Source organism: Heliangelus exortis, chromosome 5 (genome assembly GCF_036169615.1).
Source record: "Heliangelus exortis chromosome 5, bHelExo1.hap1, whole genome shotgun sequence".
Taxonomy (NCBI): domain Eukaryota; kingdom Metazoa; phylum Chordata; class Aves; order Apodiformes; family Trochilidae; genus Heliangelus; species Heliangelus exortis.
The window spans coordinates 41177746-41190796 of NC_092426.1; the positions used below are offsets into that span (position 1 = coordinate 41177746).

Below are 13051 nucleotides of genomic sequence, written 5' to 3' on the forward strand. Positions count from 1 at the left end.
ATTCGAAAGGAAAAGGGGTTTGCTTCATGTAAATGGTGAATTCTGGATTATTCAAAGCTAATTTAAAGTAATGATAGAATATTCTCTTCCAGAGGCTGAAAAATATTGTAAAGGAAGAGAAATATTGTAAGGGAAGAGATGTGAAATCAGTTAATGGGACTCTTCCATGCTGTATTTTTTTAATGGTCAAATTCTATTTGAGAAAAATCCTGGGAAAAAAAAAAGAAGTTAAAATATTTGATAGTTTGGAATAGGGAGATGAGCAGCACCCAACATGAACTTCCTGTGCCCAAACTGTACAAGCCAATTTTCCTCCATGATTGGGTAATCCAGTTCTATGGAGAGCTTTTACTAAGTAATAGACTTCATAACCCAACTCCAAAAGGCTTTTGACACCTGTGATAGCATTTTCACAGGCAAACTGAGAAATCCTGGGCTACCTAAAACCCTCACAGTCTTTGTAGTTACATAAATTAGATACAGAACCCTAATTCAGCAGTGGCTCACTGGTAAACCAGTGATGGGCCAAATAATCTTTCCTAGGTGCAACAATATTCAGCTGTTTGTATTCAAACTTAACTTTGTTAGGGGAGTAGCAGAAGTAAGAGCATATTTATTTGATCTGAAAATACAGAGATTTTGAAGTATGAGCAAGCATAATGGGTAACAGGATTAGAAACTATCATATAGATAAATTGACAAAAAAATACCAATACAGCATTCAGGACATAGATAAAAATAACCAACTGCACAAACTTAACAGCATGAAGCAACTGGCTGGGGTTTGCACTTTGCAGAGGAGGATATTTACTATAAAAGAAGAGGAAAACCAAGGGTACTCACCTGTTCAGACACCTTGTGCTGTTGAAAAAACAAACCCCTCCACCCAGTTTGCATCAGAATGCAAACAGAATTACAATCCAAGAGTCCTGACCCTCTCAGCAATAAAAGCCCTCAGGCAAAACACTGTGTTCAGCCTTGGGTATGGACTTCCAAAAAAAAAAAAAACCAGGATGATCTTGACCTTGAGAGTGTGATCTACAAGGATAGATTGACTAAATTATTACTACTTATTCTGAAGAGGTGAGGGCAGGAGGAAGATGGGTAAAGAGATTGTTGAAAATATAAAAAGCTGTTACAAAAAGGAAGAATTTAATCCACTGACATCTGCAGCACACAAGACAAAAAGCCCCGAGTTTAAGCTGCAGTAGAGAAGGCTTCTTGACTATGCTGCAGTCACCCTATAAATAGGTATTTTAGTTCTCACTGCTGCTGAGGAGTCTTGCTACAGTTTCAAAAAAAAAAAAAAAAAAAAAAAAAAAAAATCACAAAATAAATGCCTGTAGAGTTCAGCTACACAAACAGGAAAAGACCCAGGTCAGTATTACCCTTAAGTCTAAGAAAGAAAAATTATAAAGTTGATACAGAGGCCCCCACAGATAAGAAAACATCTTTCTAGCTGACATTGTAAGGCCTGGAGAAGAGGAGACAGGAGGCTCAGCAGGGCAGCAAAACATCAAAATGGAACTGGGAAAGACAAGGGGGGTTTGCTGGCTCTTCACTTGTTTCCTAAAGCAATCCTAAGACCTGTGTTCATTCCCACAGAGTATTAAAAGCCTTCAAATTCCCTTCCAAGACTGCAAACAGGAAGCTTTAGCAACCCAGAAGCCCAAGAAGCCACTGGGTAGGAAGTTTGGAAAGGCAGTGCTGGAGTGGGGGAGCTGTGATTGCAGAGCCTCTTCCCCCACTCCCACTGAGCCAGGAAAAGAGAGGTGCAGGGAATGGAAGGAGTGGAGAGAATAAATCCACATCATAGCCACTGACTCACTAGATCCCACAGCAGCAGGTGGAAGAGACTCTATTAAAGTCTGGGAGAGGAAAAAAACCAAAAAAAAAACCCACCAACCAGAATCCCAGATGTGGACACACATGTTCATCTGCCCAGATAACCATTTTTCCTGTCTAGACAAAAGTTACTATAAATACATCTCCTCCCATCACCACTGTTATCAGCCAGACATTCCAAAAGGAGATGCAGGGCTCTGGAAAGGAAAGTATTTTAACAATCTCAGCATGTGCCAGCTCTCTTCTGACTTATAGAATCCTAGAGAGCAAGATATACATTCCCTGCCTTCCTATCCTCAAGCAATCCACTCTGCATTTAAAGAAATAAAGCAATTTTTTTTTTTTCCCCTTTTGGCTGGAAGTTTAGGATTCAGGATGACCCTTCGCCCCCTCTCCCCCTCCTCCACAAGGAATTTTAAACATATTTCCTACAAAACATAACAGGAGGGATGGAAACTCTGTCTTTCCTCAACTTGTTTGTTATTTTAGCATCATTTGCTGAAGTTCAAAGACAGATGATGTGCTGGTGGCCACAGTGGCCTGTGGCATCCCTGCCTTCACCCCACAGCATCCCAAAGCATCTCTGTTACTGAATTGCCAAGGGACACAGGGGGCTATGTAGTTTTCCTTTCACTAACACAACAAAAGGCCTCTGGAAATTGGGCTGAGACCATGAAACCCATTTCACCTTGATGTTTCCATAGCTGCATGCTGACAAGTCTTCTAGCTCAGCCTGGCATTTCTCCATAGCTAATTTTGTGGGGTTTAACCAATAAGCTGCATCCCAAAACATCATCTGAGAAACTCTCCTTAAATGTAGCACTCTGCCCCCAAATAAATCCATGCCTAAGCTCTTTAAAGGTTATTTTCATCTTCCCTCCAAGCTGACAGAGCCATCTTCTATTCCCAACTTCCCCTAGCAAGGTCTGGACTGTCCTAAGAAAAGAATCCTAAAATGTGAGAAAGCAAATCTAAATCCCTGCTTCCGAAGGTCATTACTCCAGTGGTTCTGGAAAGCCCCAATATTATACCCCAATTTTAAAGCTGCAATTCTGTCTTGTCTCCAGAAAGTTTCTCCTCCCATTGCTGCTGGATTCGACAGGATCTTCAGATCATTTTTTTAGGCTTGGGTGAGGTTGTCCTCTGCCATTAGAAGACCCCCACAACCCAGATCAAGACGTTGTTACCCACAAGCTTTGTTTCCAACAGATAACTTGGAGTACATAGTGCTTGGCTCTCTTAAAAGTAAGAATGAAGTTAGAATATCCAATATTCAAGAATTTTGGAAGAATTATGCAGTTTCGAACCAGCAAGTTCACTAACCACAAGGCATGGCCCTACCAGAGCCCTTACCTGAAGCACTTGAGGATAATCAAAAACTTGGTTCTTGTGACAACGTTTACGAAGAGCAGGGACCCCATCTGAGAGATTTGTGCATTTGTCCAGGATCAAAACTGATTCCCCATTCTCAGCTTGAAGAGCTTCCAGCTCAGCCTGGTATTCTGGGTGCAGAGCCATCTGGGAGGACAGGATGAAATACCTGCGAGGGCTGAAAAAAAAAACCACCACGAGGTTACCTGGCAGCACTGGGCCAAGATGCTCTAAACCACATTTCCTTCCAGCCTGGAAAAACAGGGCAAGATTAACTAAATGTGGACACATTACCAAGGAGATCTTCTCAGCCAAGGCTGGAAAGGGTCATGATGTAATATTAAATGATGTAACATTAAATTAAATGTAATTTAATTATATCTTGGATACTGCCTCGGCATTATTTACAACTTGGGATAAATCTGGACTTGGAAAAAGTGCTTATTGCATTAGAACAAGCACTTGTATTATAACCTTTATAATAAACTCCAACAGGTATTATTGACCTACATATTAAACCAGCTGGCCACTGATGTCAGGATTCTTTCTTCTTTTCTTAGGTGTTTCTGTACTATAACCAAGTAGACACTGAATGCAGCTGCAAGTTTCTCCTTCCATATCAATTTTAAATGAAATAAAATTTTATTATTAAAAAAAAAATATTTTCATCAATTTTAATTAAAAAAAAAAGATGCTGAACTGATAACTGAGCTACCCTGTGCTTAGTCTTGATATGGTGACAACAGCAACAGCACAAACTCATCTCATTAACTGTGATCCAATTCTGTCCCTTTTGGGCAACATAAAAGCAACATTTCCAGGACAAAGTTGCAGCCCCATTATTCCATTCACTCTCAACATGTCCCAAAACCATAAATATTTTAAAAATGCCTTAATACTGAAATGGTTCAAGACACTAATTAAGACTGGAGGTAAACCACACAGGAATACAATCTCAAATTGGTTGCTCAGTGTTTTAAAAAAATGTAAATTAAAAAAAAATAGCATGTCCTATAATTATTCTCACCTCCTTTGATTGTCTTGTTAAACAGGGCAGCTAAAGTGCCAAAAAAACACAGGCATGCACCGAGGGTTCCAGTCCTACTCCACATGATGCTATCTTTAATTTTCAACTCATAGAACACATACAAACAGACTTTATAAGATCAGACCTCTCCTGCTGCTCTTCTCACCTCTTCTACTCATTTTCATGCTGGTCACTTTAATTGCTCCCATTAAGAGATAACAGGATTTTTTTTAACACTTTTTTCCCCAAGCCTCCAGCTGCTACCAACTTGCAGCCAATATAGAATATATCTATATTCTCTAGAGAATATAGATGTGTAGAAGTGGATTTGAAATATTTTAAACAATCCAAATAAAAAGGAGAGTAAACAAAAACCCCTCAGTTCAGCTCTGTAAGAAGAATAAAAAGGGATTTGCCTTAAAAAAAAAAGGAAATACTTCTGCAGATGAGTGATAATAAATGCTGATAACCTCAAATTTATGCAGTTTTGTGTATATGATTAAAACCAACTTTTCCCTTGATACTGCCATCATCCCATGACAGGTGAGCTGGGATTCTGAGCATCCCATCCCTTGTTCCACTCCCCTCTAAATGCAAAGGAACCCGTGGGTACCTTCTCCTCAGCACTGGCCACTAGATGGTACTCCAGAGACTACAGTCTGACCTCAGAAAAAAATAAAAAACTGAGAAAACAGATCCCACACTGCATCAGCTCCCATGGAACAGCTTCTCTTACCCCAAAAAAACCCCAACCTAGCATTTGGCTGACTATACTGACACGAATAATATGATTGCATTTCTCTTTACACTTGGTTTTCTACATGCCAAAGCTTCCCCATCATCATCCTCATCCTCACCTTGGTGCTTTCCAGACAGAAAGCTGAAGTACATGAACTTTTGTGTCTAATAGTGGCAATGCCCTTTCAAATCCCAGTTTTCAACTTTAATAATTGACACCCCTTCCAGGATGCTGTCAGGAAGAAGGACCTAAAATTTCCACATTTCTAAATTTCATCATCAGTGGAGATGTTATTTACCCCCTTTGCTTCCCTCTTCCCATCTTTTAATCCATAACAGGGGTAGGACCTTGCTACAGTGAAACATTATCATAAGAATCTTATAAAATATAAAAGAACAGGCTTTCATAATCAATTAAAATGTGCCTTGTTCAGAAGACAAAAATGGATGACAGATACCACCACTTTACAACACAGCTCATTTTAATAAAAAATTATGTTCCCTACTAAAATTAGTGCTTTATTTCCCACTTGCTTCTGACACAATTCTTTATTATTCTTTATATTCTTTATTTCCCACTTGCTTCCCACAAAAGCTTCTGAACTGATTTATCAATAATGCATAAGCAAGGAACACAAAGCTAAGATCACATCCTTGCTCCTGTCCTGTTATTCACTCAAAGCTTGCACTGGCTGAAACTACCTGATGCACTCCTGTTGATCCTTAAAATTCCATCTTTAAAGTCCCAATGGAGGCACAGCACACTCCCTTCATCCCTGCAACACTTCCTTTGCTTTTAAGTATCCTAAAATAAATTGCTGGCATTGCTTGTTTAGTGCTCCGAATTCATTGCCCTGCTTTATTTAGACTAAAGAAATCAAACCTGCTAACTACTTTTATTTATATCCAAAATACCTTGTCAACTCTATGGAGTTATTGAATCAAATTCTACTAAAAACACTGTCAGATTTCACAGTTGAGCTTCTGAAGAGGGAAAAACAGAATCACATTAAAAAAAAAAAATAAAAAAATCTCAGTTCATAGATAAAACACACACTGGTAGATGAGCCAAACCCATGAGCAGTGGAACCATCACACATTTTAATAGCAAGAGCTATTAAAAGCAACTCATAAAATTATCCATCCCCACCAACAAGTTAGTATCACAAAGGATGTGAGGTTGGGAGGGAGCTCCAGGATGCCCTGGTCCAACCCTTCTCATCTTATTGTTTCTAGGAGATGTCCCAGCACCCCCTGGAGCTGAGACTTCCAACTTTCCCAAGTGGGGGAATCCCCCCCTTCCCCTGGGAGACCATTCCAAGGTCTGACTGTCCTCATGGGGAAAAATTTCCCTCTTGTGTTCCAATGGAATCTCCCCAGGAGCACCTTGTGCCCATTGCCCCTCGTCTTGTCCATGGGACTCCTTGGACACAGGGAGTCTCCAGCTGCTTTGGAGCTGCCCTGGAAGTCCTGACCATGGGCAGAAGGGCTCCCCTCAGCCTTCTCTTCTCCAGGAGGAACAGACACAGTTTCTCAGCCTCTCCTCACATCCCAGCTGCTCCACTCCTCTGATCATCCTCGTGGCTCTTCTCTGCACCCTCTCCAGCCTCTCCCCATCCTTTTTGTACAGCAGGGACCAAAACTGGGCATAATATATGTTTATATTTTATGAGCATCCATTTTAAAAATTATATTTAATATATATTGGCACAATTATTTGCTTTACCCTGGTCCTCTTTCTGGCAGATCCACTTCCCCAGACACAGGGCTGTAAACAGGAATACTGACATCGTAGCCTTGCCTGTAAGTCCATGTGGAGAAGCCTCCCCCAGCCAGCAGAGCTCTGAAAAAGACAAGAAAGCAACTTTAAGTATAGTAGATATACTATTGAGACACAATTTCCTGACTGTTCTTAGCAGAATCTCAAGAAGATGCATGCTGGAAGGGAAGTTTTCCAGTCCATCTTAGTTTTCATGAACTGGGCTGACTGACAGACTGGATCTAGGCAACAGAATTCTTACAACTGCACATGATCACTGAGGAATGGACCATTTTATAGAGGAAAATTTAATCTACTCCAGTCCTGATCTTCTGCACTTTTGCAAGCATGCATACCCAAAGTAAATTTTAATTTCAAGAAATACATTCTTAATTATTTATACTAAACATATTCCTCAATGCCTGTACTAAAATAGGGGACAGCACAGCTCCCAAAGCATTAGAGACAAGCTGTATTTCAGATACAAGTCCATACTACAATAACATAGTATTTTAGCAGCTTAGAGTGACTCTGGACTTCTCAGGCTGAAAAATAAGAGTTATTTACAGCTGTATTTTCAAAGTCATCATACAAACTAGTGAATTTTATTTCACTTTTATGTTACAAGAAAAATGCTATGAAAAGAAAATGTGGCAGCAAGAACTCCGTATGTTCTGAACCTAACTTCAGGCTGACAGAGACACTGTGGGAATCACCAAAGCCTGAGGAATGAAGATGCTACCTCCCAGCAGGATGGATGCCCCTGATCACCTGTGGCTTTTCCTAAGTGGGAAAAACCTTTTGCTGTACAGAAGAGCTTTAAGAAACATAAGTAAAAATGTGTGCAGAAGAAAGCAAACAGACTTGTTGCTATCCCCTATCCCAAATCAGTTTCTTTGAAATATGCTAGCAGAGAACAGCAGCTTTTCAGTTGCATTTTCATCTCCAGGGACCAGGTGGCACCAGAAATACATCATCCTATTTCTAAAAGGAGTTCAGATTCAACTTCTTTAGTGAGACTCCTCAAATAGCTGATCATAGAATCACAGAATCATAGAATTGGCTGGGTTGGAAGGGACCTCAGAGATCATCAAGTCCAACCCTTGATCCACTCCTGCTGCAGTTCCCAGCCCATGGCACTGAGTGCCACATCCAGGCTCTTTTGAAATATCTCCAGGGATGGAGAATCCACCCCTTCCCTGGGCAGCCCATTCCAATGTCTGATCACCCTCTCCAGAAAGAAATTCTTTCTCATGTCCAACCTAAACCTCCCCTGGCACAACTTGAGACCTCTTGTGCCCTCTTGTCTTGCTGAGAGTTGCCTGGGAAAAGAGCCCAACCCCCCCCTGGCTCCATCCTCCTTTCAGGGAGTTGTAGAGAGTGATGAGGTCTCCCCTGAGCCTCCTCTTCTCCAGCCTCAACACCCCCAGCTCCCTCAGCCCTTCCTCACAGGACTTGTGCTGGATCCCTTCACAGCCTCCTTGCTCTTCTCTGGACCTGCTCCAGCACCTCAATCTCCTTCCTGAGCTGAGGGGCCCAGAACTGGACACAGGACTCAAGCTGTGGCCTCCCCAGGGCTGAGCACAGGGGCAGAATCCCTTCCCTGGACCTGCTGGCCACGCTCTTCCTGAGCCAGCCCAGGATGCCATTGGCCTTCTTGGCCACCTGGGCACACTGCTGGCTCCTCTTCAGCTTCCTGGCAATCCAAACTTGCAGTCCTTTGTCACCAAGAAGCGGAGTGTGCTTTACTCTAAAGTGCCACAAGGGATACTGAGTCTGCTTAAGGTACAACACAAAATACAGAGAAATAGATTTCTCCAATTCCAGTTTCCCTCCTTCTCTGGGGAAAGAAGCAGAACACAAATGTACCACTACCCCAGGCATGAGGAAAGGATCTTGAGGAGCTGTAGCCCTTTGAGCAGCTTTGATTACAGCTGAAATCCTTACTATCTCAACCTTGCATACTGCCACAGTTCAGACTAGACCTGGCACATCTCTCATAAGTAAACAGAACAGACACATGAGAACAAAAAGTCAAGGTGAGTAAGACTGAAAGAAGCACTTTATCCATGAGCTGATAATTTTTTTATTTTTTTTTTCAGCTATCACTGGATGAAATCCTTAATACAGTGCTCGGAGAAGCATTTTTTCCACAGCTGTTACACAGCAGATTGTTACACCTGACCATCATCCAAGACCCACCATTTTTTTCCCATCAGAACATGACACCTTAAATAAATGCCAGCAGGTCCCAACCTGTCAGATGTCCCACAGGATACATCACTTCTTGCACTGACCTCCAGCACACTTGTTCTGTGTTCCAACACCACACTTTGCCATACATGCAACTTCACCCAGCCAAGCAAGCAGCCCTGAGTGTCATTTTAAGAAGTTCTTTCAAAAGGATCTTTTTAGAGGGTCTGGATTAGCCAACCCTTTCATCTGGATGGCAATCACAAAATCCAAACAACTTGCCCTTTATTACTTTCCCCTCAGCGTGCAACCCATGGAAGGAGCAGGCATCAACTCAAGAGCAAGATGATCAATCAAGCACGTGCTGAGTGAGAATTTATGTCCCAAATTATGATTTTTTCTTTAATCCTCCCCAGTGCCCCTCCCTTTGGTGACATGTAGAAGGCTGCTCTGGCTAGATCTCACCCTTGAACTTGCACGTTCCATGTCTTAGCCACATTAACTCAGTCTCAAGCAGGCAGGAAAAATTGGCTTGCATGTTGCTGTTCTTGCAGTTCAAACCCTAACCCCCTCCTCCTTTTTTTTTTTTTTTTTTTTCACCCCTCTGTAATTGGGAAACTACAACCAGATTGTTTTAATTGGATCCGGTGAAAACATGACAGCACCTCATCAGCCTTGAGAAAGCAGGTGTGTGTCAGGCAGACCTCAACCTAAATAAACCCCCAGGGAACCAACACCAGTTAAATAACTCCACTCAGATTTGCAGTGTGTGGAGCAGGAAGGGACCAGAGATATTAACTCTTAATGTACTCAAGATAACAGCCTTTAAATTGCCCTGCATGGTGAGGAACGAGCCTGTTCTGGAGCAACTTTTCAGATACTGATCCTTCTTTCTTGCCCCTAATGTACTAAAATGTTCCTGCCCAGCTGCCACCACCATCAGTTTTCTGCCAAACTTCACAGGTCACTGAAACCAAAGTCATCAAGTGAAGCAGAAGGAAAAAAATATTTTAGTTTGTATTTGCAATTATACCGCTAGAGAGCACTTCTGCAAAATAAATCCTTTCATCCTCATCACTGTACCAAATTCAATAGCAGTTATTAGCAAATAATAGAGAGTTTATTTTTTAAGTTTCAGGGCAGGAGATTACACATGTCCTGGCAGCTAATACCAGCAACATATCCCCTATGCCCCCAAGGCAGACTTCCAGCTTCAAAATTATGGAACAAGTGTTTTTACACTGTCTTTGGAAATTGGATTTAAAGATTTAATAAACAAACAACCCTTTAGTGAGGTAACCAAGCTAAAGACTTTTCCAGATGTAAAAATAATATATAACAGGAAGCTCCTTTGTGTATAAGGTCTTATTATAATACTTATTATTATAACCCTCTGCAGCACATCAGCAGAACACAACTTTATCAAACCTCACGATCCACTCAGCCATGGATGATCTCTGCTGAACAGAGAAGGCAAACCACACTCCCTGGGCACATTTCACAAATATCACCTGCCTAACTCACAAGTGATCCACAAAATCCCACAAATCCAGTCTTTCTGGAGTGCTAAGAGCTCAGACCGGTCATTCAAAACCAATCAAACTCTGCCAATGTACCTTTATTTTGGCCCACAGCCTCTCACCCTGTGCCATGACAACCAAGTGTCCTTGTTGGACATCCTCATGCAGCTGAACACAGTCTAACTAAAGGGGTTTCCACCTTTCTCCATCCCAAACATTGTTATTGCCTCTCATGTATTACACCTAATGAGAGGACAGCTGCAGGGTGAGGCATTTTGGCAAGGCTGGAGATCAAAAAGGTTTTTTTTGGGGTTTTTTTCATTTAAATGACTCAGCTTTCCATGAGAGCGTGACAAAACTCTTAGAACTAACACCTACCAAAATAATACATTTCCTGCATCCTTAGCCAAGGCCAAATAGAAAAGGACATTTGACACATACACACACAAAAAGTTGTGAAGTGTGAAAAATGAACTGCATTCAATTAATAAATGTTCTGACAGATACGTGCACAGGCAGTACCAGAGCAGTCCCTTCCATCAAACAGAGAACTGTCAAAATAAAAGATTTATACTTCTTATTCCTTAAGGGAATTTAAGATTAAAAATACAAATATTTACTAACAGTTTAACAGGTTTTGTTGAGTAAGAATGAAGCTTGACTGCCCTCTTCAGGCTAGCCCACATGCATAAAATGTTTCATACATAGAAGAAGTAAAAAAGTTTTACTTCACAGGGATGTAATTGCAATCAGTAAGCTTACTCTTTGAACATTTCCAGCAAAAAAAACCCCACATGTTCATTTCCAGCATTGAAAGATGTTTTAAAGCATCTTTGGTGCAAAGAAACCAAGATACATTGCATACAAAATCATCTTAGCAAAGATCCCAGATCTCAGGCAAGATTTTGTTGATAACTAGCAGAAAAAAGTGAAGCTTGGCCTTCAAGAGAGGGACTGGTTACATAGGACCTAACTCAAAAAACTGAACAGGTACAGGCTGAGCTTGTAGAAACATTCAGAAACGGTGTCTAAGCTAAGAAAGTTTGTCTTCTTCTTATTCCAACCTTTTTTGCCTTACAAACTCCTTTCCTTTCCCGAAAGTAAACTATTCTGCAAGTGAAACCTGAGCTCAGCCCTCACACCTTTAAAACAAATATTTCTGGCAAATATTTCCAAAGTACACTTGGCAAAGAGTATCAGAGAGCACTTGTCCATTACTAATGCAGTGTAACTATTAAGGTAACAGAAACCACTGAAATCCACCAGATTTTGTCACGTAGAGCTTTAAAATGTCCCTGATGGACCTGATTTCTAGCAGAAAGATGCAGCTACAATGATCTTTGAACTTCTAATTTGCATCAAATGGGACATTCTGTGGTGTTCAGGTTCAGTACCACATGAGATACACAGGTCTAACTTCAAGATTTTCCATCCTCACAGCAAGCCCAACAATTAGGAGGAAAAAACCACCATCAGCCACATCATGTACAAAATGAAGGATGGGGCTAAGCTGTCAGATTTCAGGAGCTATACAAGACACACACATTCTTCATTCAGAATATTTCACATTCTATACAAGGCAGTTTCTTTTCTAATTCTCTTTGTTTAGAAGAGAGGAAATCATATCCCAGCTTTGTAAAATTTAAGGAGCATGTCCTTTGCTAGCAGCTACACTTCTGAGCTGCTTCAGTGACATTTTAAACCCAGACCCATGCATTCAAGCCCAGCAAAACACATACCTGTCCCTAGGAACATCTAGGGCAGTGTTATAATCTGGTGGCCCTCCAGGCAGCATATTGAAGAGCAAGTGATTTGTGCCTCGATCCCACCTGGAGCAAAAGAAGAAGCAAGCAACAATTAGAAAGGAAACTGGCCTGGTTTGGGCCAGGATAAAGGGGATTTTCTGTCTTGTACTTTTCCTTTCAGCTCAGTCTCTTGTCAGTAGCTGCACTGCTGAAATGAACAGCAAGTTTCCCAGTGTCTGCTTCTGGGACTGATCCCACTCCATGGTTATAGTTACAGCAGAGCCAAGGCCACTGCTCAGCTCTGAGGAACATTTTGCCCTCCAGAAGGAATAAAGAGGTCCCACCTGCAGCCTCCTTTGGGGAGAAACGGACAAGAGAGATGCCAGAATTGACCAAACAGAGGATTCCATCCTATACACCTCATACTCAGGATAAATTTGAAGCATCATGAGGGCCAAGCTTCCAGTTTCCAGCTTCCTGCCCTTCCTGCTTCCCTTTCTTCACCCATTCCCTGTTTCCTTTGGCATCCTGGGATGATTCCATCCATTCCTCTGCCTGTGCTCCTGATCCATTCCAGCCTGAATCTGTGTGTTCCTGCCTCCAGCTCCCAGCTGCTGCCAACTCCAGGATTCCAGCCTGGACTTTCCCAAGGCTGCCCTGCAGCCTCGGTGGTGATGTGAGAGTTACTGGGGGAAAAAGGGGGAAGGAACGTGGTATCCATCTTCCTGTATATTTGTATATATTCAGTAATTTTTCCTATTTATCATTACTGTTTCATTAATGCTGTGTAGTTTAGTTTCCAACCCATCAGTCTCTCTCCCTTATTCTCTCTCCTTTCTTTATCAGGGAGGAG

At 41.6% G+C, this 13051-nt stretch overlaps 1 protein-coding gene and 1 long non-coding RNA gene across 3 annotated transcripts in view; one reads left to right on the plus strand and one right to left on the minus strand.

Annotated features, from left to right (window-relative positions):
* The window catches only part of LOC139796635 (uncharacterized), a 521507-nt gene that overhangs the window by 463404 nt on the left and 45052 nt on the right, over positions 1 to 13051 (plus strand). The gene's annotated exons all lie outside the window — the stretch shown is intronic.
* The window catches only part of EXT2 (exostosin glycosyltransferase 2), a 71530-nt gene that overhangs the window by 55492 nt on the left and 2987 nt on the right, over positions 1 to 13051 (minus strand). Inside the window, exons 3-5 of the mRNA XM_071744962.1 lie at positions 12193 to 12282; positions 6708 to 6824; positions 3199 to 3394 (exon numbers count right to left, since the gene is read on the minus strand). Of these exons, the coding sequence (XP_071601063.1) occupies positions 3199 to 3394; positions 6708 to 6824; positions 12193 to 12282 (403 nt within the window). The remainder of the gene's footprint in view (positions 1 to 3198; positions 3395 to 6707; positions 6825 to 12192; positions 12283 to 13051) is intronic.